This window comes from Gallus gallus, chromosome Z, assembly GCF_016699485.2.
Source record: "Gallus gallus isolate bGalGal1 chromosome Z, bGalGal1.mat.broiler.GRCg7b, whole genome shotgun sequence".
Lineage (NCBI taxonomy): Eukaryota > Metazoa > Chordata > Aves > Galliformes > Phasianidae > Gallus > Gallus gallus.
Genome location: NC_052572.1, coordinates 45,801,524 through 45,829,487, shown reverse-complemented (window position 1 = coordinate 45,829,487; position 27,964 = coordinate 45,801,524). Strand labels below are relative to the sequence as shown.

The following is a 27,964-nucleotide window of genomic DNA, read 5'->3' as shown; positions in this document are numbered from 1 at the left end:
GCAGTTGCTCTTGGAGAAGAAAATGATTTATGAACTAGAGCAATAAATGCTTATGGTACTTTACACTCCATTTGATTGGAAATATCTTACGTGTGTAGAAAAGCCATGATCTTTTAAAAAGTACTAGAAAGTATTGCATTTGTTAATGCAACCTTCCAAGTTTTACTTATTCGGGTGATCAGTTCTATGGGCTTAACGACACCATTTTCCTAAATTTTGTATATTCACATAGGTAACTTCCCAACTGAGAAAAGGATCAATTGTACTATTTTTTACTATATTCCTATGTTTACTTTTGCTGGCTTAAGCACCTGTACCATATGGACAGATTGGTGGAAAAATCATGAGAATGTTCATAACCAGACTTAAGTTGTGTTATACCGATTTTAAAAATGTCACAGTCCCTTGGGGGGAGTGCTGCTGGTTTCCTCCGTACATGCAGAATTACATCAAAATGGGTCTGTCCAAGTTTGAACTGGGAAATAATATTGTTTCTGTCTTCACATTCACCTCAAAGGAGATAGGCTTTTTCAGAGATATAACTTATATAACTATATTTATATACATAATATAAACTATGTAACTGTATAATGCAGAGAAAGTTATAGTGCAGTTCTGAGCAAGAAGTATGCAGAATTAGGTGAAATTGGATGCTGAGTTACACCTCTTACTCTCTGCAGATTTGGGTGTTTTTTGTTTTGTTTTGTTTTGTTTTGTTTTGTTTTGTTTTCCCCGGCATCTTATCTGTGTCCTTAAATGAGACATCATCCCTTTCATTTAAAAAATGAAGTTATTTGCATTCATTGCTATAGACAGTAATTAAATGTATGGAAATTGATGCTGTACTAAAAAGGGAAATAAATCAGCGATTAAATGGTATAGATGGAATAGAGATAATTAAAATGTATATAAAAAATTGTCTTTACAAACCATAAAAAAGAAATACGTCTACGTAAAAGAAAACATAACCAAGTGTAAAATTAGCTTGACTTGCAATTTTTTCTATAGCCCTTAAACATCTGTGAAAATTACTTTGCTAGTGTAAGTGATGGGATTTTTGCTTTTATCGGGAAATATTTCACTCATACAAGTAGAAGGCTGTAAATGCAACACCCACACCGCTAAGCCGGCAGGTGTAAGTTGGGCTCCTTCCATCAAAGAATGGCCAGAGGGGTGATGCAGTTCTGCTCTGGGACACTTACTAGTGCAGGTTCCTACCTCCACATTGCATCCTTCTGGAAGGTCACAGAGATGATCATAGTCTGTGTGGTCTTGCCTTCTGAAGAAAATCTGCAGACTCAGTAAGGAAACAATAATGTAAGTACAAAATAGTATAAGAAACGGCAGAAATTAATTCAGGGAGAGTTTATTGCATTACTGTTCTTTCCAAGCATTGTATATATTCTTTGAATCTTTCTGTATGTAAATTTACCTAATTCATAATCCAAAGAATTTCCTTTCTTTTTTGTTCTCATTTAATTGTCACGTGATGGGGTTTTCTTCCATACTTTCAGTGTAGTTCAAATATTTGGTAATACACTGCAAGAAAGATCCCCAGGCCTCAGTTACGTGCTTAGTTCCCGCAGCACCCTGTGTTCATGGTTCTGGAGTTTGGGTTTAAAGTTAAGTGTACTACAAATCTATTTGTTGGATTATGGTGAGCATCCTTTATGTAGTGCCTGACCTGGTAACTGCTGAGTAGTTTTTACTGATTCTAAGTTGGAAAGATGCTTGTGCACTTCAAAGATCTTTTTCAGAGCCTTTCTGAAGAAACAATACTGTGCTTGTTTGGAAGAGCAATAAATGTACTTTTTTTGTACAAGTAGATAGTAGATCTGACAAGCAGATGTTTTCCCTGTACATTCCATGCAAATATTATGTAGAAGATATTTTCAAATGCTAATGAAGACATTGCATTGACAGTTCTGCATATGACTTCTGATTCTTCTGTATCTGTTCATACAGAGTCACAAATAGGGATTATTTAGTCTGGAGGAGGCTCATGAGAGACCTTATCACTCTCTACAGCTGTCTGAAAGGAGGTTGTGGCAAAGTGAAGGTCACCCTCTTCTCCCAGGTAACTAGCAACAAACAGAAAGAGAAGGAATGGCTACAAGTTGCACCAGGGGAAGTTCAGGTTGGATTTTGTGAATAATTTCATATCAGAATGCATGGTGATGCATTGGAACAGGCTGCCCAAGGAGGATCTGCCAAGGAGGCAATGGAATCATCTTCCCTGAAGGTGTTCAAGGAAAAGGTAGATGTGGCAGAGATTAGTGGACATGCTGGTAGTTGACATGGTGGTAATGGGTCAGTGATTGGACTACAAGATCTTAACGGTCTTTTCCAGCCTTAATGATTCTGTGGTTCTATAAAATAAATTTATCTGACAACCACATAGCTATCCGATACTCTGGTCACATCACTAGCCTATGGAAAGTGATAAAAAAGGAATAATCCACAAAACCAGTTCACTTTGTACCTTAGAGTATGTATCACCCCTTACCATGTATTCTAGCCTATAGATAGAAAATGGGCACCTTTGTTTATCTTGTCTTCTTAGTTTTGGTAGAGGTGACTGATGTCCAGGACAAAGTTTTTGTTTCAAGTGAGAAATACTGATCCTCTGGTTTCTCTGACCTTACTAAGTTAAAATGGCCTGATTTTTTTAGCATATGCTTTAAATAAAATATATTTAATCTTTCTAAAACTGAGAATGATAATTGAAGAATTTCTTCTTTTCAGGGCGGTTTTTATTTTACAGTTTTGAGGCTTGCAAAATGTTTGGGGCTTGTAGCACTCCTAGGTTAGTAGAAGTAATTTAAATTACCTTTTAAACAATGCCTGTTGCATCAACTTCCTGAGAGGTATGAAGAATGTTCAGCTCTGTGAAGGCAGACTTCTGTGCTAAGTGGAGACATTTTAAAACTGCTATTCGAGGACCACTAGAAACTGTATTTAATAAGAAACAGTGATTTTGCATCATTTCCTATTTTAAGTGGTTCTATTTCTTCCCTGTCACACTTCTGATCTAAGCCAATTGAATGAAATTAATCTTTCAGACTGCATCAAAAGTAAACCTTGTATACCAGAAATTGCCCATGTTAAGGCAGTGATTAAACATAATTGTCTGTGGATCCTCCTGGCTCTGTGTGCTGCATCCAAATTATGTTGTGTGCTCCAGGTTTTTTATGGCAGAGATTTTAAGAAAGTGGATATAATTCTGTGATTATCCTTCTGTATTTATTATATACAAAAATATATTTCATGTCATCATGATTCAGGGCTCCTAATGTGACTGTTTTAAAAATTGAGATCACTAAGGAATTATTTCATAGACACCTCTCTTGGAAAGAAAAGGAAGGACCAGTTCATATGTCTGTGGTTTCTATTAAGTCTGAGAGGAAATAAAACTGTAAGGTCAAGAAATAGCCTTCTCAGTTTGTCACCAGACAAGAAGTGAGTTGGTGCAACATACATGCTTCCCAATAATTTCCTTTACACAATTTACATAAATGCAGTAGAAGCCTTTTTACTAGACTTTCTCAAAGTTGTCACGTTAAACTGCTCTAGGTCACAAGAATAAGGCTATATTATAGTTGCGGCATAGTTACAGTGCATTTAGACTAAGTATGTAAAAGACAAAGTCTCAGTGACTGCCATTATTTTTGGCTTTTACAAATAAATCAATTATTTAACTTATTTGGCGAAAGACATCACTGCAATTCTAGATGGTGCCATGGCTTTATATTTACATCTGTTTTGGAAAGAAAGGGCTTTTGGGGAAGAAAAATATGTTGGTAAATGTTTTAGATGTTAAAACAAACAAACGAAAACAAAACAAAACTAGCTGACGGGAAAGAAAGAAGACCAAAGCTTATCTTCAAAGCTATAATAGTGAATTGATCAGTTCAGCATATTCACTGTAGTGGCAGGAATAATAACCAATGATGTCTCCCCTTACTACCTTCACTGCTTTTCAGCTTACTAGAGGGAGATTCCAATGCAGTATTTCCTTCTTCCTTTTCTCATAAAATTTGTGAACTCCATATATGAGGGAGGTCATTTGCACATTACAGTATTCTGTTGCTTTTTTTTTCCTGAAAGGCAAAAGCTACTTGTTTTTGAGACAGTTACGGTGCCATTTCAACCCACCTTCTTATCACAATGTGCGTGTAAATACGTGCATGTCTAACTACTCATATCCCCACGTTCCACATCTGTTGGTAGTCACAGAGCAGGAAAATCGATTTTGTTGTCTTGTATTTGAATAATCTAATTTCTCTGAAGTTCTCTTTTATTTTCCCCCATTTTGTTTGGTATATTTAATACATGTATAATTTTATTCTTTTATGGGGATTGGTAGGTATGCTTGTAACAGAAATAACAACCCCTTATAGGCATATATCCAAGAAAACAAATGTAATCGTCTTATTAGGTGAGTTTCCAAAGGCTCTATCATGTTTTCTTTCAAGCTAATCAGAAAATGAAACTGCTTGAGAAAGCTTTCTTTTCTTTCTGTATGCTGTGGACATTTCTATGAAACAGCACTTCTGACTGCCTAGACAGAGGAACTGTTCTTCTGTCATCTTATGCTGGCTGTTTGGTTTGTGGTTGTTGTTCCTTAACCTTTACAGTTAGCATTTATAGGATTGTTTTCTCTATATTTCAATGTGCTGTTACAGTGTTGGCATAAAACAGAAATGTATGATTTGTTATACATGACACAGCATATGTAGATTATGAATTCTTCAATAGGGTAATCGCTAGGCTAGACATGTTTTGTGACTTCTAATGAATCTGAAATTTATTATTGAGAAGCCTGTAAATACAGAGGTCTTTTACAATCTGAAATAAATTAGTTAGAATTCTATGTCTTGATTTAGAAATTGCCAATGGGAGGGTAATACCACTTTATTCATAACAAATATTCAAACGTATTAAAAACAATAACTTTTTCAGTTGTAAAGACATATGAGCAGTATGAAACGGATTTTGAATTACCACTCTGTAGCTGGAAGACTTTTTGTTTTTACTAATGAGCAGCACTTCCTAACTCAGAAACTACACAATAAAGTGTCTTGTTAATGAAATTTTATAATACCAAGAAAATGAGGAGTCACTATTTGGTGCAACATCTCTCATCCTCATGAAGCATATAACTCATTATGCTTGGATTTTATTTTTAGCATAAGACTAATTCTCAGTAATGTGCGAATATATTCATTTTAATTAATACTATATTTTCATCCCATTTAGTTAGAAGATTCTGCTCTGCCTGTGGAAAAGTAGAATAGCAAAATAATAAGGATTTATTTAAGAAAAATATTTTAGCAGACGTCCTGTCATGCTTATGTTATTTTAATTGGTTGTTTAGCTCAAGGATGGTTCATAATTTGTCATAAACTTTAATGTTCATAAAATCAGCTGGAAGGAAGTGCTACTTAATTTCCTTGATTACACTGTAAGGAGTGAAATCTGAATTTGAACATCCCTTTTCTTCTTTCTCCCCTCCCTTTGTTTCTTTTTCCTTTTTTGTTTTTTATCTGACAAAACAAGAAAGGGAAAGTGTGTTGATGAGGAGCTCATGCCCCTCATGGCTTCATGGCTCATGGCTCCTTATGGCTTCAAGCTGCACCAGGGAAGGTTCAGGCTGGACGTTAGGAAATACTACTTCTCTGAAAGGGTGGTCAGGCACTGGAATGGGCTGCCCAGAGAGGTGGTGGAGTCACCGACCCTGGTGGTGTTCAAAGAATATTTGGATGTTGTGTTGAGGGACATGGTTTAGTGAGAACCATAGGTGATGGGTGAATGGTTGTACTGGATGATCCTGTGGGTCTTTTCCAACCTTAGCGATTCTATGATTCTGTGCTATTCAGCTCCTCAGCTGAGTAATGGTTTAATGCACTGCAAGTCCACGAAAATTAAATCAGAGACTAAACCTGGCCTGTTATGTAGGGTACCAGAATGCAGTCTGGTGAACAGTCTTTATGTCAAGGGACTGAAGAGGCATCACGGAAAATCATACCATATTGATTTTGTGTGTTCCTTTTGGTGGAGAATTCAGGCTGGGTGATTCTTAATTTCTCTACTTCAGTCTTTCATTCTCCAGTGGTAACTTCTGGGAAGCAACTGTGAAAATTTTATCAGCCACTGGGATAAGGTTTCAGTTGCTCCCAGATTTTGTAGAAGTTGCTGTAAATATTAGAAGAGAGTATGTGATTGTAAGAAGGGAAAATTTAATCTGAACAGATTGAATGGGGAGCCTTGAGCCATCTGCTGATGTATGTGTTTTCTTATTTAACAATGGGACTTGTGATACATTTGTTTCCAGGATTTGCTCACCAAGTCAAAAATAAAGTTATGTTTTCACTAGTCCACATTCATTGTTTTGTTGTCCAGAGGTACTGAATCTCATTTGCTGAATGTTGGTGTGATCTGATGTATGAGAATATTCAAACCCTCATTTTTCACTAAATACATCTTTCTGAAAAGGGTTATTAATACTGAATCCTGTGAACTTGATCTTTGCTGTGAACTCATACCAAGACATTGTAACATGCCATTTCCGAGCTACCAAACTGCTTTTGGCCTGGAACAGCAAGTGTTCTCACTTTTCTTGTCCCTTACAATGTCATCTTGGGTGCTCTTGTTATCTGTAAGTTTAATCTTTTTACATTCATGCTGAATTCAGTGCTTCAGTAATGTTAAGAAGTGCTGGCTCCCTTGAATATTACACACACACTTTTTATAAGTTTGATGTCTGCTAATTTTTTATTTCTCTGTCCTGGTGAAAAAGACATATCTGATTTCCCTTAAAAATTTTGGTAAGTTACTCCTTTGATATTGCATGAAACTGCATGACTTCATGTTTCCTCTCTAAAGTTAATATTACTAACTTAGAAAAAGCTGGCCATTTCCATTCCCTTTACCTCTGGGGCACAGCTCCCAGTGCCAAACTCAGTACAGCCTAAGATCTTCAAAAGGATTCCAGTTAGCATTTTAAATCTGAGGATTTCTTGGAGCATTTTAAATCTGAGGATTTCTTGGTCTGAAAGCATATTGTTCTTTTATGGTAGTTAGTTTTAAAAACATATACTACCTCTGTGTCCCACTCTTGCCTATGTCCTTAGGCCAGCAGTGTGTGAAAGGTTGCAGTGTGTTTTTATCTGATGCAGCGTGGCTGAAAGCAATTTAAAATGCATGCTGCAGGTTGAATTCTAATCTCCATCTTTAAAGGAAAATCCAAGTATCACTCTGTAACAACAGCAGGAACAGCACAATTAGAAGATGTTACAAAAAGAATACTCACCTGTCTCTGAAGATTTAGGCTTGCAGAAAGACTCCACAAAGGAGGGATCTCCAGCAAGAGATCCTTCCTCAGTGGCAGTCAGCCCTGAGGTCTTCCAGTCGCACAGGTGAACTGCCTCCACCTGTGCTCCCAGGGCTGACCATGTCTCTTCCAGGTGTTCAATCAGTGGTTCAGGCTGTAACTCAGCAGTTCCCATACACTCCACCCCTTCACAGTGTGAACCAGTGATTAAGCCAGCTGGAGGGTGAGCCTTCCCTAATACAGGGATCCAAAGCATCGTGAGTCCTATACAATTGCCCATCATGATACAGGTTGACATAATGTAAGATGACCTATGATTGGTTCGTGGCTCAGTTTCATGTTCTCTTAGGGGGCAGTGCTTGATGGTGTTACTGGAGGCATGCAGTTATTTGGTGCAGGTCCGTCTTATGTTCCATCAGTCCCACATGGGTCATCACTGGGTGTCATTCTTTATCTCACAGTGACACTGGAGCGCTTTGATGACATTTTGCTCCTTCTGGTGATGCTAGAGACTCCAAAGACTCACGGGGTGTAGTGCAGATGTTCCAGAGGTATCAAGAGGGGGAGATCTGCCCTCCATGACAAGATACAGGCCATATTCCTGTCCTGGGTCAACACTTCAGCTTGCATTGGGGCATGTCTCAGCTGTCTGTGTCACATGCTTTGGCCAGATATCTGTGACTGCATAACTATATCAGGTACCAAAGGCAGGGTCCATGTCTGCCACAGGGACATGATGAGGGTCCCCTCAGCAATGAAGACCGGAGTGTTGACCAAAATATCAGTAGGCCATATACCGATTACCAGAGGGACTACCAAACTCCCCACCTCCAAAAGTCTCCCCCAAGGTGCAGATAGGCCACACCACTTTGGTCCAACTTGCACATTCCAAGGCCATTTTATTCTATGGGTACAGGGTTCTAGATTCTCGGGCAGGGAGCAGAAGGTTATTTTCTTTGCTAGTTTGGGATCCTACCTGATTGTGAGTGCCTGCAATTTGGATCCTAAGAGGAGAGGCCCAAATCATCTGAAGCATCTTTAGGGCACTGGGTCTGCCATCCCTAGATCTTTCATTCAGATCCTGCAGGGTTTCATGCAATCTCTTCATCCACCCCTCCAGGGACCAAGAGTCTATCTTAAGAGCAGCCTTAAGGACACCATTATAACGTTCAATAAGGCCTGCTCCTGTTGAATTATACAGCAGATGTAATCGCCATTCAATGTTGTTCTCTTCCGCCCATCATAGTACCACTGTGCCTGTGAAGCATGTAACCTGGTCTCTCTTGATGATCTGTGGAGTCCCATATGCTGCCATTAAGTTATTTAAAGCCTTGATGGTATAGGAGGTCTGGTTTTCTTTTGGTAACAGTTAGGCCTGCATCAGTCCACTTGCTATGTTGATGTAAGTTAATGCATATCTGTCCCCATCAGATCGCAGGAGAGGGCCTATATAATGAATGTGTCACCTTTGAAGAGGGTTATGTTCTCTAGAAAGGTGACCATTTGTCTCTGGCAAGGTTTTTGGTCTCATCCTCAAGTGTCCCAATCATGACATGCCTGGATGTTATCTGACATTCTTATGGGCAGCCCCCATGCTTTGACTGCTGCACACATTGTCTTCTGTCCAGCATGTCGCAGCTTCTGGTGTATCCAGTGGGTGATGTTCTCAGGAGAGTTCTCAATCCAATGTACTCGAGCCAATGTGTTGGCTTCATCATTTCCTGGTGACTGCAAGGGCCGATGTCCAGAAGCACGATAGACAAATATGGTTCTGTGTTTAACTACATTCCATACGTCTAACGACATCTCCTTGCCCAAGATCAGTCAGGCATGGATGGTCCAGTCTTGGGTGGCCCACTGTGCAATCCAGAGAGTGAGCCTCTAATACACAGCCCAGCTATCTGTGCAGATGTTCAGTGCACTGTCACCAGCTTCCTTGGTGATAACCATCCGCATAGCCTGCAGCTCTGTCCATTGGCTACTTCAACCATCCACCTCTTCAAACATATGGTGTCAGTGGAGGGATGGTATGCCACTGCTTGCCACTTGCTCGGGTTACCTTTGGTGGACCCATCTGTATACCAGGCATCTTCAGGAATGGAATATTTCCCTTCCTGGATGGTACTCTTTTCTGGTGGAGTGACCATCATCTCTTCTGGCATGTCACTACGGTATGTCACTGGGCCAAAGATCTTCTGAAGTTCTTCCTTCTACAGGATTGAAGTTAGACTGCTCCTCTGGCTGAGGTAGGTGACCCAACATGCCACAGTCTGGGCTTGGGCTACCCATCTTAGGAAGGTGAGTTAGATCTTTTACCTACCCCCGGATTGGCAAAGTTGTTTTTAGCATAGTCTTAGCTGTTTCAGTTATTGGCTCTACTGCTGCAAGGCAGAATAGGTAGCCAATAACTGTTTCTCAGTCATACTGTATCTTTCTTCTGCTTCATGCCAGACCTGAGACCAGATCCCAGTTGGGGTTTGAACAGGACTCTGGCTTTGCCTCAGGCCCCAGCCGAAGCTGTCCTGAGTGACACGAACATCCAATTCAGCTGGGAGGGTAGGATCAAATATACCCAATGCCTGGGCTTGTTCAACAACCAGTTTTGCCTGTTGGAAGGCCTCTTGTTCCGTTCTCCCACAGCCCTATAGTTGCCCCTTTTCTGTGAGTCTATATAGTGGTCTCAGCATTTGTGTTAAACGAGCTACAGAGGAACACTGATATCTCAGTATACTTAAGAACTCCTGCAGCTGCTTTGGTGTCATAGGGACTGTGAACACCTAAACTTTATCTATTACTGTACTGGGTAGTACTTTGGTCTTTTCTGACCAAACCAGCCCCAGGAATTTCACAGACAAGCCCAGGCCATACACTTTATGAGGGTTTATAGCCCATCCTTTTCATTGCAGATAGGTGGTCAACTAACCTGCCACCTGTCCTAATGCCTCCAGTGAGTCAGACATCAACATGAGATCATCAGTATAATGTTACAAATTTACACTACTAGATCTTACTCCATTTGACAGGTGTTACTTAATGGAAGTTAAAATTGTTGTACTCCATACACTGTTTCAAAATTATCTGACAGTGCTGCAGTATGAATCTGTACTGACTGGTTATGCAAGCATTGATTGAATTTTCTCCTAAGAGAAAAATTAGAGGCTACGAAAGCTTCTTAAAACAGTAAAACCAACAGTTTTCTGAAGTCCATTTGCAGTAGAGTGATAAATTCTTATGAAAAAAAAAATGAAGTAAATTATACTCAGTGAGCAGGAGAGATGAAAACAAGCTGCGGACTGAAGAGAGATCAAATTTTAAATGCATGATTATGGATAGGAATGTCCTATGTCAATTGGTGCAGTGGCACCATCATAGAGGGCCACTAGGTTGGTTAAGTGGGATTTGACTTTGTGAAGTCTTGCTGGTTCTCCCATGTCACCTCCCTAACTTCCATGTGCCTTAGCAGAACTTCCAGGATGAACTGTTCCATGATCTTCCCCAGTACAGAGGTGAGACTGACAGGTCAGTAGTACCTGGGGTCATCCTTTTTGCCCTTTTTAAACGTGAGTGTGATGTTACCTTTTTTCCAGTCACCAGATACTTCACTTAATCTCTCTCTGTTATGTATTTAATTTTATTTACTTATTTATTATTAATTTAGTGTGTTCAGAGGCAGTGCAATTCTTATCCTTTGTTTGCAAATTCAAACAAGCCAAATAACATTCACCTCTTCTCACAGAACAATTTGCAGTTGTGGCAGATACCATTTGCATTGTTTTGGGCCCACATATTTCATGAAGATGTGGATTCAGATTTGTCTACTGTGTCTTTCAGAGGTAACTGTAACTGTTTTCTGTGTCTTTCAGAAATACTCTGACTGAAGCAAACATAAGATCTCATTTTCCTTTTTGGTGGAGGAAACACTGATGTTCAGTTCCCCATTCACCTTGTCTGCTAACATGCTAATGTACTCTTTATTTGTCAGTTATTTTCATTTCAAAGAAATATCAACATTGCTAGGATATTTGGTCACCTACTTCACATAACCATGAATGCACAATTTTGTGTGTTGTCCTGAATTTTGATACTGCTGATTCTCCAAGTTCTCTGGCTATTTCTATTGGATATTTCCTCTTCTTCACTATGCCTGTGACTTTGTGTCATGAGCCATGTTCCAAATGTTTGGCCACTATCACTAAGTATGGTAAGGCTCTTCATGGGCTTCTGTAAGTGACTTCCCTCCAAACCAGCAGCTCCCTATTTCCTTGCAACTAGTTGTTGCCTTTCTGTTGTCCATTTACTACATATTTTGTAATTCCAGTCTTACTCTTTCAGTCTAGAGCTAAACTGACAGTTTTTCTCATGGCACCACACCAAATTACTTGGTGATATGTACTTTCCTGCCCAGAAATGTACGATCATCCACTGGAAAGCTGCAAGTTGGATTTTATTTCACTACAAATTATTGAGAACATTCTACTGCACATGTAGCTTTATCTTTATGTAGCCTGCACCATTATTGTTATAATGTTTTTTTTTTTCCTCTCCTCTTTTCAATAAGATACTCAGTATGCTGCTGTTCAGACAGACATTATCATCCCAGACTCAGATCTTATGTAGATTCTTCATGTAGATGAAATACCCCTTTAAGTCACTGGAAAATATTAAGTCTTCATATTAGGGAGAACTAAATTCTAAAAAGCAGATTGAATAAAGATCAGTAATAGTTCCTGTTGATCATATTTCTTATTTTTTTAAAAGTTAAATTTTGTTAAAATGTTGGGCAGTTTAGTAGTATTGTAGATTTAAGAATAGCTAGAGTGGATGGAGGATTAAGTAGCATGTCTTTGCTGTTAAATGGAAGCAAGTGTTTTAAGTAATGCTCAAAGAAAATTTATGTTAATTTAAAATCCACTGTTCACATCCCATTATTTAATATGCAATAGTCTTGAAATAATGTGTGTTAGTTTGAGCTTTTGTGTGTATGTAGAAAGAAATTTTACTTTTTATTACATCAGTAAATCATGAAGATTACAATTTCTGAGCTTGCAATGCAAATTACATTGTGCTTACATATTATTATTGTATTTCTCTGCTGCAAAAATCAAGTGTTGTCTTTATTCTAATTTAGTTTGTCTCTTTCTTTACTTTTTTTCTTCTTCCTTCCTTTTTTTTTCTTTTTCTTTTTGTTCCTGCTTGCAATTCAGAGTTCCATTGGGCATGATTAGATTATCTGTGTTTCTTGCCAACCTCTAATTTCAGCTGGCATTAAAAGAGGCAAGCAGCAACTCTAGCCAACTCTTCTATTAATTCTGCTGTAAGAATTGTTTAGAAGGCAGAAAACTCTTCAGAAAAATCACAAAGGAATGCAGCATGAAAAATTAAAACGTTGTGCATACCTTTGTTGTATGGAAAATAACTTTTTCCATTCACTGCTTTCAGTAAGCATAAGGTGATTGCCTTATGTCAGGGTATGTGTTTGCTTGGCCAAATGTTCTCCCTCTGCAGTAGCATGTAGAAGAAACTAAAAGAGAGGTAGAAGAGAATAAAGGCATATTATGACTCAGTCTCACCTGATTTGCTATCAGTCTGCAGCACTGAAATATTGTGGAGAAACTGTATCTTTGTGTTGAACATATAAATGATGGAAGTCTCCCATTAGGCTATGTGCTCAGTTTCTGAATGTATGTAAAATTATAGCACCCACAGCTTGCTGTACCAGTGAATTCCTGAGTGTGGCAATCCCCACTATCAGTTTAAGCTGGGAGATGTAGAGATGGAGCACAGCCCGCCCAAAAAGGACTTGCGGGTATTGGCAGCCAGCAAGCTGAACGTGAGCTAGCAATGTGCCCTCGCAGCCCGGCAGGCCATCCATATGCTAAGCTGAATCAAAAAAAGTGTGGCCAGCAAGGTGAGGGAGGTGATCCTGGTCACTTTGTGCAGTTATATGTCACCTGGAATTCTGTGCCCAGAAGTGGAGTCCTCAGTAAAGGAGAGACATGGACCTGTTGGAATGCATCCAGGGAAGGGCCACAGAAATGAGCCATGGGGTCAAACACTTCCCTGTGAGGACAGAGTGAGAGAGCTGTGTCTCTTCAGCATGGAGAAGAGAAGGCTCTGGGGAGACCTGGTAGTGCCCTTCCAGTATCTAAAGGATGGCTATAGGAAAGGCAGACTCTTTAGCAGGGTCTGTTGTGATAGGACAAGTGGAAATGGTTTGGAACTAAACTATGGGAGATTTAGATGGGATATAAGAAAAATGTTCCTTGCAATAAGAGTAGTAGTGCACTAGAACTGGTTGCCCAAAGATGTGGTGGATGCCCCATCCCTGGAGATGCTCAAGGACAGGATGGACAAGGCTCTGATTGAGATATAGATGTCCCTGTTGGACTAAATGACCTTTAAATGTCCATTCCAACTCAGAATGATTCTGTTATTCTGTGAGTCTGTGATCTTTGGTTCATGTGTCAGTATTTACCTTTCTGGTTTTGAGTCTTTTATGTGCCAGAGCTCTCTATATGAGAAGAGATTGTAATTATTCCTATCCCCCTCCCTTATGGGCCTACCTCAGAGCTAGCCCTCTCTAGTGTACTCCCTTCCATCCTAGTCATCCAGTAATCTAACAGCACACATGAGTGATCGTCCAGTGGCTTTGGCCAGTGTCTTTCTCTTCCTAAGTTATCAATTTCATTTGGAACAATAAGGTATTGACAAAGTAGCTGCAGATAGTGTTCAAGATTCAGGTGCACTATAGACTTACAAAGCATCACAGTTACGCTTGCAAATCATTCTGGACTTGTCAATGAATCACAGAATAGCAGGGGTTGGAAGGTACCTCAAGAGATCATTGAGTCCAACCCCTCTGCTAAAGCTGTTTCCCTACAATACGTCACAGATATCTAGATGTGTCATGAATATTTCCAGAGGAGACTCCACAACCTCTCTGAACAACCTGTTCCAGTGCTTTGTCATCTTCACTTTAAAGAAGTTCTTCACATATTTTGTGTGGAACTTCCTATGTTGATTCTGTATGTCCTGTTTGCTTTTTCTTTCCTCACTACTGAGCAGTGAGGTGACATGAGTACATAATTGCCTTCTGTACAATTGTATAACATTCCAGAGTGCTAACAACTGGCATACAGTCTCCTGTCATTCAGGTATAATAGGATTGCCTTCTTCACATGTACTTTATGTTTTTCTGAACATAATTTAATCTGCTGTTTTATTACCTCGCCATTCAGTATCATGGCAGCTTTTAAAGGCAGCTTTACTATTATTTAGCTGAATGGCTTTAATTTGAACATTTTCAAGTATCTGAATTGCTGCCTCATAAGTAATCTCCTTTTCTAGACCACTTACAACAGCACTGACATGTTTACACCCTTGCACAAATCCATTCTTGGAGAAAAATAGCCATCTTTCCCTTTGCTTCCTAGGATCAAATGCCTTGCTCAGAAATTTCAAGAAGTTAGGATCATGTTGAGCTGATTTAATCTAGAACTTAGTAATTTGAGATTTAGGAAGACATTTTTTTTTCCTACAGTATTGAAAACAATTTTCTATGTGGCACTAAGACTTTAAAAAAAATGTAAAGGAGAACAGCATTTTGATAATGTTCACAGAAATTTCAGATCTAAAATTCTAAAAAGTTAAACAAATTGTTATTAAAATTTTTAAATGAAAATGTCGAAGTGATGTATTAAGAATAAAAAAGAGAAATTTGTTTCCACTAGATTACTTGAAATCAGCTATTTCAAACAACTTATTGTTATAACTGCTATAGCTGCACTTTGCAAGGGGAAAAGAATACATCATCTGAAATTTTTAAGAAGTTTATTTCTCTTTTATTTGTTCTCTTCATTAGAGTGGTGTTTGAGAATTATGATTGGCAATGGGCAAACTTAATACTTCTTTTCACAAAAAGTTTATACATTCAATATTATATATGTTCTCAGTTGTTTTCTTGTTATTGAGATAGATTAAAAATATTCAGTAAGAACTGTGAAAATGGTTTAGTACAGGTTTTTATATGTGTGATAATACTGTATTACTGAGTTGATAAAAACTTATTTTCATTGCTGCTGTTGATCTGTTGTTGATTATCAAAAGTTAAATCATTAATATAATGGAGTACATCTCTCTATGATTTCAGTGGAACATATCCAATAAACCAAGGCATCTGAAATTTGAATGTAATAAAAATGCACTATTTATGCAAATAGAATATCCCTATTGAATGAATGATGCTGATGAATCTGCTGTGAAGCTGAGCTTTTAATAAGTCAAGGTAGAGTTATGAAAAGTTTGCACACTAAGAGAAGTGTTTAGTTTTACAGTGACTGTCAACTGTTAAAAGTATTTGTGGTAAAAAATACATTCCCTTAAATGAAACTTGTTCTGAAGATTGAGATGCCATAAGTTAAGTGTGTAATGGTTGTTATGATTGTTTCAGTCTTACTCAAATACCCTTTTTGTGGAGAAAGAAGAGAAACTTGAATGATTATGATCAGAGGATGTAAGAAAGAGCAGTACGTTGGGGATTGTGAGGAATGATACTGATAACCATTCAGTAGGCAAACAGGTTTCACTTTTTTCTTTTGTTTTCAAAGGTATACATTTTCTTTCTCTCCTAAAAGGAAATTTGAATGTGAAGTTCTGAATGTGAAAATCACAAATTCAACTTTTCCCATAATTAACATAACCTTTGGAATGTTTTTATGATTAATAAAATGGTGTTACTTCTGGTGTCTTAAGAAAGCAGGCATAGCTGTTGGGATTTTTTAGTGAAAGAAGAATATAAAAGCATAGTTGCATTGCAAAGCACACAGTAGAGAGTTTTAATTAAAAGGAAGAAGGAAGGGAGTGGAGCTTCTCACCAGGGAGGTGGAAATGTCACCTGATCAGATTATGTTTTATAGGGGAAGGAGGGAAAATGACTCTCAAAGATAAGGCATCCTCACCTAGGCCATACCCAGGCCATTCCCAGGAATTTTTCTCTAGAATTCAGTCCTCCATCCTGTAATCCTTCTGCTCTGTCAATGTCCATCTCTCACCCACAAGGAATCCACATTTTGATTTCACCAGTGATGCTAGTAACCTCCTCCCAGAGAGTTTGTGTGCCTACATTCCTGGAGGTCTTCACCTGTTCTAGTTTCCCCTGTTAGATCAGAGACGGAGCCAGATGGACACAGGTCCCTTCCAGTCTCAACCATTCCTGGATTCTAGGATTCTTTAACTCAGTACTTTTAGCGTTGGTGCATGTTCTCTATGACAGCAAAGAAATCACTACACCATGTCCTTGGTTCAACTCATCAGCATTGAGAAGAAATGTGCCTCTCTGCACCAGAATAATGTGCTCTGACAGTTTTAAACAAGAGGTGTTCTTTGAATGAGAATTGTATGATTTTTTTTTTTTTTTTTTTTTGTAACTAGTACTGTCACTCTGAAATATCTTTTAAAGGCAAATTTAAGGTTTCTGAAGGAATTTTTCATTATTAGGTTTTTTTTTTTCTTGTCATGGTTCGGCCTGGTTCGGTCTAGTTAATAAAACCACGACATTTCCAGTGTAGCCTAAGAAATGCTCACCTGAATAATAATACACAGGGATTTGTGGCCTAAACGGGATGGAGGGAGAGGTTCTATAAATTTGTCTTAAGCCTCTGCATTTCTGAATATGACAATGTCTTTTTTTTTGTACATGCCTATTGCTTTTTGAATACTTGTTGTAGATCTTAGCTTGGTAAGTTATTGTACCTTTATTGCCTTATGCTTATTATTATTTCCTGTACAAAATGCAGTAAAATGGTTTACATGTTTTCAATCTGAGACACTGTGTCATTAGATGCCACCTGTCTTGATTTCCTCAATATATTTAAGACAAACTTCAATACCGATCTTAAAATCTGATTATACCTAAACTTACAACACATCGTGGAACAAGATTTTCTATCTCACTAGCACATTTTCCATATATATTAATTACTGACCAATCTGGTTTTAGATGAAAAAGATCAGACTCTTTATCTACTACTCAGTGGCAATTTCTCTTTTTCTGTGGAATTGGTAGTTGTTGTAGATCTTACATTTATTTATGGACTGAATGTTTTACTCCTCCATAACGCTCTCTTTTAAAGAATGAATATTCAAAACATTAAACATATAATGAGCTAAGTGTGCTTTTAGGGATGAAGCTGAGTCAGAAGAAATTTTATGAATTCCCTGTAGTTCAGCTTTTTGGATAGAAGCCTATAAAGACCAGATATTTTAAAATCCTAGACTTGTGCTTAATGCATAAAATATATCTCTTTGCTATTTAATAGACATTGCAATTAGTAATTTGTCAGAAGTAGACTTTTCTTGCCACAGGAATATGTTGGAAATCAGTCAGGATGAGTTATACTAGCAGAATCAGTAGTTTAATTGATGTGCTATTATATGTATAACTTCTGGCACACATATTCTACTTGTTATGTGTCTGTCCCTTAATTCTTTGTGTTCTTGTTGGTCCCCAAAACAACAAAAAGTTGTGTGGAAATGGAGTCCATTTGCTTAATGAGTACTGAGTAACACTATCCATTTGCCTATGGCTGTAGGAGGTACAAGCAGCTATGTGCTTTGTAGATAGAAATCCAGGGTCTTGTTAAAAAATGCATCTTCAGTAGTGCTAACCTTTTAGTAAGGATATGTGCTAATTAGGTTTTAGATGTATCTGAAGACTTGATGTTTCATGCATAACATCCGTCATTCAGCCTGCACATGAAAACTCAAAAATTAACAACAAACCTCAGTTACAGGTTTGATTAGTGTTGCAGTTAAATCATAGACTCATAGAATGACTTAGGTTGGAGGGGACTTTAAAGGCTGTCCACTTTCATTCTCCTGCCATAGGCAGAGCTGCCACCCATTAGATAGGCTGCCCAAGGACCCACCCAGCCTGACCTTGAACACCTCCAGGTGTTCCAGAAGCTGGACATCCCCAGCTTCTCTGGGCAATCTGTGCCAGTGCCTCACCACAGTCTGAGTGAAAAATTCCTTCCTCACATCTAACCTAAATCTGCCTTCTTTTACTTTAAAGCCATTCCCCCTTGCCCTATCATTGTCATGATGAAAATGAAGTAAAGATGATCCCAAAATATCTGCCCTTTTGTTTACTTAGATTTAGTTACTTACTGTGGCTTTACTGTAATTAAGACCAAAATCAATCAAAACCAGTAGTCTCTATTGAAAACTTCAAAATTCTGTGCTTAAAGACAGCTATGATCTGTCAGAATATCTGATGATCTACAGTACCAATGTAGATCATTGGTACTGTAAAAGAACTGTACTGTAGATCATTTTGTAGGAAGAAGCAGTGTCAGTTAGTTAATGTTTTTCTTTTTCCCTCTGCTTTCTAGATGCAGCAATTGTTCCATGAGAACTATGAACACAACCGCATGGGTTATATTCAAGACCTTCACAACAGCAAAATTCACACAGCTATAACACTTCATCCAAACAAAAGGCCAGCCTACCAATACAGGCTGCACAATTACATACTGAGTCGCAAAATTTCTGAACTGCGCTATCGGACCATTCTTCTCCATAGGGAATGTGCCCTCATGAGCAAGCTCAGTAACAGCAAAGTAACGAAGGAAGATCAGCAACTGGGAGTGATACCATCTTTCAATCATTTCCAGCCACGTGAAAGATCTGAAGTCATTGAGTGGGAATTCCTGACAGGAAAATTTCTTTACTCAATGGTAGAGAGTCAACCACCCCGGCAGAGCGTGAGCAGTGTCCTGCGGGCTGCACTAGATGACACCGTTATGCAAGTCATGGAAATGATAAATGAGAACTCTAGATCTAGAGGAAGGCTGATTGATTTCAAGGAAATACAATATGGATACCGCAGGGTGGACCCTATGCATGGGGTGGAGTACATCCTGGATTTACTACTCTTGTACAAAAGGCACAAAGGAAGGAAAGTTACGGTTCCAGTGAGACGTCATGCTTTCCTTCAGCAACTATTCAGCAAACCCTTCTTTAGAGAAGCAGAAGAACTAGATGTAAGAAGCCTGCTGGAGGATACCAATACCGACACACAATCTTTCTCTTTTCCTTCAAATTCTTTCAAGATTTTTTCTTCATCATTTCAAGGCACCAAAGACATTGTGGGACACAGTGACAAGAAAATACATATTCTTGTCCCTCTTATAGGAAGATTTGACATTTTTTCAAGATTTATGGAAAACTTTGAGAAGACTTGCCTGATTCCCAGACAGAATGTAAAGTTGGCAATAATTCTCTTCAGTTCCGAGTTAGGACAGGACTCTATTAAACACATAGATCTGATGAAAGAATATAGCATTAAGTATCCTAAGGCAGATATGACCCTGGTTCCTATGACAGGAAAGTTTTCCAGAGGTTTAGGTCTTGAAATGGCTTCATCCCAATTTGACAATGGCACTTTGCTACTGTTCTGTGATGTTGATCTGATATTCACACCAGACTTCCTACAGAGATGCAGAGAAAACACTATTCAGGGAGAACAGGTTTACTACCCTATCATATTCAGCCAGTATGATCCAAAAGTAGTATATGGAGGCAACCCTCCAGCTGACAGTAGTTTTATTTTCACAAAAAGAACTGGATTTTGGAGGGAGTATGGATTTGGAATCACCTGTATTTACAAAAGTGATCTACTTACTGCTGGTGGATTTGATACCTCAATTCAAGGCTGGGGTCTTGAGGATGTAGACCTCTATACTAAAGTGATAACATCAGGCTTGAAGGCTTTTAGAAGTCAGGAAGTAGGAGTTGTTCATATTTTTCACCCAGTTCGTTGTGACCCCAGTTTAGATCCAAAACAATACAAAATGTGCTTAGGATCCAAAGCAAGTACATTTGCTTCAACCATGCAGCTTGCTGAACTCTGGCTAGAGAAACGTTTGGGTGTCAGATACAATCAAACCGTCTCCTGACATCTCAACCCATTTGGCCTTTTAAGGGGAGTTTACCTCATTAATCAAATTATTTTATTTTGATATTGTATTTTTAAACTCCCTTCTCTTTGTCTTCCAAAGACATCAGACAAGATGAGTCTGCTGTTCACTGATGTTTCTTATACCTACTGAATGGATTAGATGAACTCTTTCAGATTTCTTTTATTTGAAAATCAATCAAATCATGGCAATCACATGACCTCATGGAGCACATCCATCACAAGAGACTACATCAGAAGAATATTCTTTTTTGCTTTAGGATACAGTATCATCTTTGTTGTATTTCTCAGACTTGATGTGATACAAATACTTAATAGTGAAGGTACCACAAAAGTGCTTTATGCTTCTTCTGGGGATGGAACTTTGTTACATAAACTTGAGTTTTATAATTTATATGAGGACTTATATGTATAAACACTACTTTTCTTCATCTTGGTAGAGTTTTTAAAGTAAGCGAATAACTATGATTGTACCTTTATTTTTAAAAAGAAAGGAAAACTGAGGAGTTACTTGCAAATGCAACTGGTACTGGCTACCAAGTTACCTTAAACGTCTTATTAGAATAACAAACTCCTCATTGTTGTTCGCTCTAAGTGTAAATGAACTTTATTTTCTCAAAGAACAGAATTTATTCAAATCTTCATGTACACTTTAGGAGATTTGTGAACCAATGTCCTTCATTTGCAGGCAAGAAGCTATGACATATCATGGTTATTTATGATAAAGTGCGGACAAACAATAGTCTTTTTTGAAACACATAATATAAGTTGGTGTTTCTCTTTTTAGAATAAATCTCTAATATATAATTTTCTTTTACATGCCTTTCATAAAGCTGCACTAGATAGAGAGCATTAGAAGTTAAAGCTTTTTTTATGTTTTCTGTGAATATTGGTACTCAGAAACAATTTTTTGTTAAAATAATTGTAGAATAATTATTTAAGTTTCAAAATTTATAATTGCTGGTCAAAATTCCTTGCCAATATATTTATATTAGTGGAGGTTATAAGACTGTGTTAAAATCTATCTCTCTGGACATCCTAATGTCATATTACTGATTTATGGAGTAAAGTATTTAAAATGATACCAATTTAAGAAATAATGAAACCAACTTTTTGTATTTTAAAGAAATGTTTATATGGGGATCTACAAATGTGCATGTGTGTGTGGTGTGTGTGTGTATGTCCCTATATATACATATACATATATGTATACGTATATGTATCTATCTATCTATCTATGTATAGATAGATAAAATAGAGAATGATAGAGAATCATTTCAAAAGACATTCCTTTTTTTCATTTCAGGCAGTGAATATGTTACAGTTATTTTTACCACATGCTTGGAACATTTCATATTATACTGTGGTAAGAGTTCAAAGATGTCCAAGAAACCATGAGCCTTCAGCCAAACTTAAATACAGAGGGTACATCTAATCTCAGTACCCTAAATTTCAAACTGTATTTCAAATTGGATTGGTGTCAGCGATTTATGGGCTGGTTTGGTGTTGTTCTGTGACTAGCAGGGCGAGGGGACACAGGGACCATAATACAATATAATATATTAGAATTAGAATTGAAACTAAAAAATCAAATTAAATGAGAGAGAGTGTCTGAAAGCCAAAGGCCTTACTGTGCTGTGATGAGATGGCACCCGGAACAGAGACGAGTCAGACAATTGAAAGGGCTGTCAGGTGACCTACGAAGGCCTTTTATCTTTTCCCCCTGAGTAGAAATGTTAACAGAACAGGGAACAGTCCTCTGGGGGATGTAGTAATTCTTCTCTTCCAGGACAGCATTGACTCTGTCCAAGTCCAAGTGCACTACATGATGTTATGATGTGGAATACTGATAACCAAACATCATAAAACCATGACAACTGGAGGAAAAACAAACAAACAAACACACAAACAAACAAAAACTAAGCAATTGTTGAAGTTTGCATATGCTTAAATACATTTTTCATAGTGACACCCCCTCCCACTACCTCCTCTGTGTTTCCTTTCAAACAACAACAATCAAGGGGTTGGAATTCACTGGCAAGTCTATTTGTGTGAAGATATCCTGATAAAATTTCATAAGACACCAGGAGGGTGCATAGGTTAGTTAATGTCTCTTATCTGTGAGTGGCTTGTTCTGGATTTACTGTGCAAGGAAAAAGACATCCCTGAATGGGAATGGGTAAACTCAGTCTTAAAGGGCTGGCCATAGCCTTTTTATATGCTTTAAAAAAGGCCAGGTCCTTTGCCTCAGAAATGGTAGTAATTGTGGTAGATGACAGCAGATAGAAAGTAACTTATGCATGTCTGCTCTCCTCCCAGAGGAGAGCTTCTTGCTTGTCATTCTTCTGGAAATTCTTTTCTTCCTAGCTCAGTATCAGTAGCTCAAATGTCTGGAGAAAATAGAATTATTAGAAAATGAAAGTGTTAGTTTTGAAGGAATTCTCACAGACTTCTCCTTGAATCTGCATGAGTGCAAAGCTCTTGCTTAGTTCAATTAGAAAGCCAAGAGCAAGGAACAGGAAAGTGAATTCCTGCTGATAAATGTTTGTGATTATTTCATAGAATCATAGAGTAGCTTAAGGTGAAAGAGACCTTAAAAGATCACCTAGTTCCAACCCCTCTGCCACGGGTAGTATTGCTAGCCACCAGTTCAGGCTGCACAGTGCCTCATCCAGCCTGGCCTTGAGCACCTCCAAGGATGGGGCATTCACAGCTTCTCTGGGCAGCCTGCGTCAGAGACTCACTGCCCTCCAAGTAAAAAATTTCTTCCTAACATCTGATCTAAATCTCCCCTCGTTTAGTTTAAAGCCATTGCCCCTTGTTCTATCACTACCAGACTGTGTAAAAAGTTGGTCCCACTCCTGCTTGTAAGCTCCCTTCAAGCACTGAAAGACTGCAATTAGGTGTCCCTGGAGCCTTCTTTTCTTCATGCTGGACAAGCCCAGCCCTCTCACATCTTCATAAAAGAGGTGCTCCGTCTGTGCATCTTTGTGGCCTCCTCTGGACCTGCTCCAACTCTTCTTCCCTTGTGTACTGGGGATCCCAGACCTGATATGTAGTGCTCCAGATGGGGCCTCACAAGGGCAGAGCAGAGGGGAACAGTCACCTCTCTCTCCCTGCTGTCACACCCCTGTTGATGCAGTCCAGGATACTTGGAACTTCAAATCTGCATGAGCACACTGATGGCTCATGTCCAGCTTCCCATCTACCAGGACCTGTAAGGCCTTCTCCACAGTGTTGCTCTCAGGGAGTCTGTACATGTATCTGGGATTGCCCTGACTGAAGTGCAACACCTTGCACTTGGCATTATTGAACCTCATCAGATGTGCCCACTTTTTGAGCCTGTCCAGGTCCCTTTGGGTGATGTCCCTTCTTTCCATTGTGTCAACTGCACCACTCAGCTTGATATCATCAGCGAACTGCTGAGGGTACATTTGATCCTGCTACATCCTTTCCTGTTCAAAGGAAGATACTTTTTTGAGGCTCTGCATGCTTCTGTGGTTTTGCTCCAAGTTTCCTTACACACTTCATGCACATGAATGAAAACATGAGTGAAAATAATGGAAATAATGATTACAAACGTGTAAGAAGTCACTATCTGCTGAGGTATAATCTGGTGCTTATTTTGATTTTTTAACTTAGAAAATATTTGCTCAGCTCAAAGTAAAATAGTAGAACAGAACAAGAAAATAAAGTCATTCTTTGGGGATTAAGACATATACAGAGGACTTGCAGGATCAGGTCCTAAGCAAAAAGTTAGTATTTACCAGTATGAATATTTATGTAGTGTCTGATTGGTTCATTTGTTTATATGATGAATGACTTTGTTAAAACAAACAAACAAACAAACAAACAAACAAACAAAAAAGCATTATAAATGTTTATTATGAATGATTGCATTGACTTTTGAAATAACTATCCTGAGATAACTTGAGAACTTGTGTTAGTTTGTTTAAGGAATAAATGCTTTCTAAAGAGATCATATTAAAGAGAAAAAAAAAAAAGCACAAAAGTGTTAGAGTAATACTATGGATGTATAGATTAAAATGAGAATGCCTCTGCTAACTGTTCGTTTTTGTCTAGTCTGAATCACAATCTCAATTGTAAAATGAAATTTCTAAATGTACATTGTCCCTTTGTAAATGTGTAAATGGATTCACAATAGAGCAAAATGACAAGTTTTTCCAAAACCTCCTTACCCTGAAAATATGTTCCCTGTTTTCACTGCTGGGAAGGAGCTTGCATACTGTTTGCACTTGGGCTTTTAGACACTGCCATTTTTAAAATGATCTCAGAATCTTAGCAACACATGACTTAGCCCAATCTTGACATGGTGTCCAGTTCACAGTACTTAATTTGAGAGTGTTTCCATCAGACTATACTTTTTCTTAACCTGGAGAAAGGCAGAGATCTTGGAGAGTGAGGTGCTTGGCTTTGGGAGTCTCCATCTTCTATCCGAGGCACTTCCTGACTGCTACCGGCACTGCTTGACATGTCTCCTTGGAGCTGCAAGTAGGCAACCCAAGGCAGCATAGAAGAGCTGGTTGCTGCTGCTGGATGCTTTTGGGAAGCAGAAGTACAATTTTTATCAGGGCTTGGGATGAGTGAATGGAGGAAGTCAAAGTGAAGTTTTATTGGGATAGGGTGGCATGGTGTTATGCACAGAACCTCCATTTTCCTGTGGAAAGAGGAATGTGATCCCTCTGAAATTCCCTACTTCCTGTCAGGGATCTTGCTGAAGGAAAGGAAGGGCAAAAACAGTAGTCCATCCACTCAGTGGGGCTAGTGGGGCTTAACCATGCACTTGAATACCTACTACATTGTGGAGACATGGGGAAAAGATACCAAAGGCTCTGTGCCAGAAAGAGTTACAGAGAGGGATGCCTTGTGCACTCACCAAAGGCTAGAAGGATGTATACAGAAGTGCCTTTTGGAGCCTTAAACCACTGTGTGGTCAACAGTGCCACAGTGCTCTTGAAAAAAGTTGCAGTGATGGTAAAGTGGGTTAGGAGTGCGCTGTAGATCCTAAGGAAATGTGGAGATTGCCAGGAAAAATAACAGATGATTATGAATAGAGCAGAAAAGTGGTTTAAATATATTTTAGTGTAGTAATTAGTTAACACATACTTTTCCACACAGGGTATTTTGCTCCAAAGAAGAAAGCCAACTTCAAGAAACAAACAGAGCCTACTTATTGTCTACATCCTGTATTTTCCAGCACCTTGAAGTCAGTAAAAATTATTGCACAAAACTAAGAATTTTTAAGTTAGTGAATGGAGGACTGTTTGTTTTTCTACTCCAATTTTAAAAAGAGATATAGAATAATTTTCTGTAATCCTCTTCTGGCATTTATTCACTTGTTTAATGAGTTGGTTTAACATAAGTAATCATCCCCTTCTTGTTTTTTCCTTTCTTTGTGTCTTCCCCTTTGCAATGTATATTGCTACAGTAGTTACATGTTTTTATTCAGAACATCCGTTTTCCTGTGGAAGGAGGAATATGGTCCCTCTCAAATTCCCTATTTCCTGTCAGGACTCTTAGAATCATAGAATTGCTCGGTTTGAAAAAAAACCTTCAAGATCATCAAGTCCAACCACAACCTAACCATACTACCTTAACTCTAACAACCCTACCCTAAATCATGTCCCTGAGGACCACATCCAAATAGTTTTTAAACACATCCAGGGATGGTGACTCAACCACCTCCCTGGGGAGCCTATTCCAGTGCTGAACAACCCTTTCTGTAAAAAAGTGTTTCCTAATATCCAACCTAAACCTCCCCTGGCACAACTTGAGGCCATTTCCCCTCATCCTGTCACCTGTCACTAGTGAGAAGAGACCAACCCCACTCTTGCTGTAATCACCTTTTAGGTACTGGAAGAGAGTGATAAGATCTTCCCTTAGCCTCCTCTTCCCCAGACTAAATAGCCCCAGTTCCATCAGTCTCTCCTCATAGGGCATATTCTCCAAGCCCTTCACAAGTCTTGTTCCCTTTCTTTGGACCTGCTCCAGCATCTCAATGTCCTTTCTGTATTGATGTACCCAAAACTGAACACAGTACTCGAGGTGAGGCCTCACCAATGCCGAGTACAGTGACAGGAATACTTCCCTAGTCCTGCTCACCACACCATTCCTGATATAAGCCAGGATGCCATTGGCCTTCTTGGACACCTGGGCACACTGCTGGTTCATATTCAGCCGACTGTCCATCAGCAAGGCCCCTCTTTTCATCAGGCAGCTTTCCAGCCACTCCTCCCCAAGCCTGTAGGGTTGCCTGGTAGGTTATAATAGACTAATTACCTATTAACTAATTAATTAATTAATTAACTAATAGGTTAGCCCTATTGAAACTCATACAGTTTACCTTGGCCCATCAATCCAGTCTATCCAGATCCCTCTGTAGTGCCTTTCTATCCATTGGCAAATCAACACTCCCTCCCAGGTTGGTGTTGTCTGCAAACTTACTGAGGGTGCACTCAATCCCCTCATCAAGATCGTTCATAAAGATGTTAAATAGAAGTGGCCCCAGTACCAAGCCCTGGGGGACACCCCTTGTGACTGTCTGCCAACTGGATTTAACTCCACTGACCACAACTCTTCGGGCCCAGGCATCCAGCCAGTGTTTCACCCAGCAGAGTTTATGCTCATCCAAACCGTGGGCAGCCAGATTCTCCATGAGGATTTTGTGGGGGACAGTGTCAAAGACTTTACTGAAGTCCAGGTAGGCCACACTGACAGCCTTACCTTCATCCATTAAGCGGGTCACCTTGTCATAGAAGGAAATCAGCTTTGTCAAACAGGATCTACTTTTCATAAACCCATGTTGACTGGGTCTGATCCCCTGGTTGACCTTTAATTGGTCCATGACGGCTCCTCAGATTATCCATTCCATAACCTTTCCTGGCACTGAGGTGAGACTGATAGGTCTGTAGCTATCAGGATCATCTTTCCAGCCCTTTTTGAACATACTCATCACATTTGCCAGTCTCCAGTCCACCAGGACACCCTCGGTTAGCCAGGACTGTCAAAGGATGATGGAGAGTGTCTTTGCAACCACATCCGCCAACTCCACCAGCACTCTAGGGTGCAATCCATTTGGCCCCATGGACTCATGAGCATCCAGATTTCAGAGCAGGTCCAAAACCATGTCATCATGGATTATGCAGTACCTATCCTGTTCCCCATCCTAATCTATCAGCATAAGGGGCTGTGTGCCCAGGGAGTAACTAGTCTTACTATTAAAGACTGAAGCAAAGAAGACATTAAGTACTTCAGCCTTATCCTGATCCTTGGTCACCAAGTTGTTCTCGGTGTCCAACAAGGGATGGAGATTCACCCTAGCCCTCTTCTTACTGTTGATGCAATTATAGACATATTTATTGTTGTTCTTGACCTTAGTGGCCAAGTTCAGTTCTAGCTGGGCTTTGGCTTTTCTAATTTTCTTCCTGCACAGTTTCACTATGTACTTGTAATCGTCATAAGTGGCTTGCCCACTCTTCCAGAGACCATAAACTTTCCTTTTTTTCCTTGGTTTGAGCAAAAGGTCTCTGTTCAACCAGTCCTGCCTCCTTGCCTGTTGCCTTGTCTTTCATGACTTGGGGATGGTCAGCTCCTGCATGTTTTAAATAACTTCTTAAAGTATTCCCAGCCTTCCT

General features: G+C 39.0%; 1 protein-coding gene across 1 annotated transcript in view; it reads left to right on the top strand.

Annotated features, from left to right (window-relative positions):
* Nucleotides 1–24,316, top strand: part of CHSY3 (chondroitin sulfate synthase 3) — a 151,571-nt gene extending 127,255 nt beyond the window's left edge. The window contains exon 3 of the mRNA XM_413966.8: nt 18,724–24,316. Within this exon, the coding sequence (XP_413966.4) occupies nt 18,724–20,289 (1,566 nt within the window). The 3' untranslated portion in view covers nt 20,290–24,316. The remainder of the gene's footprint in view (nt 1–18,723) is intronic.
* The last annotated feature ends 3,648 nt before the right edge of the window (nt 24,317–27,964 follow it).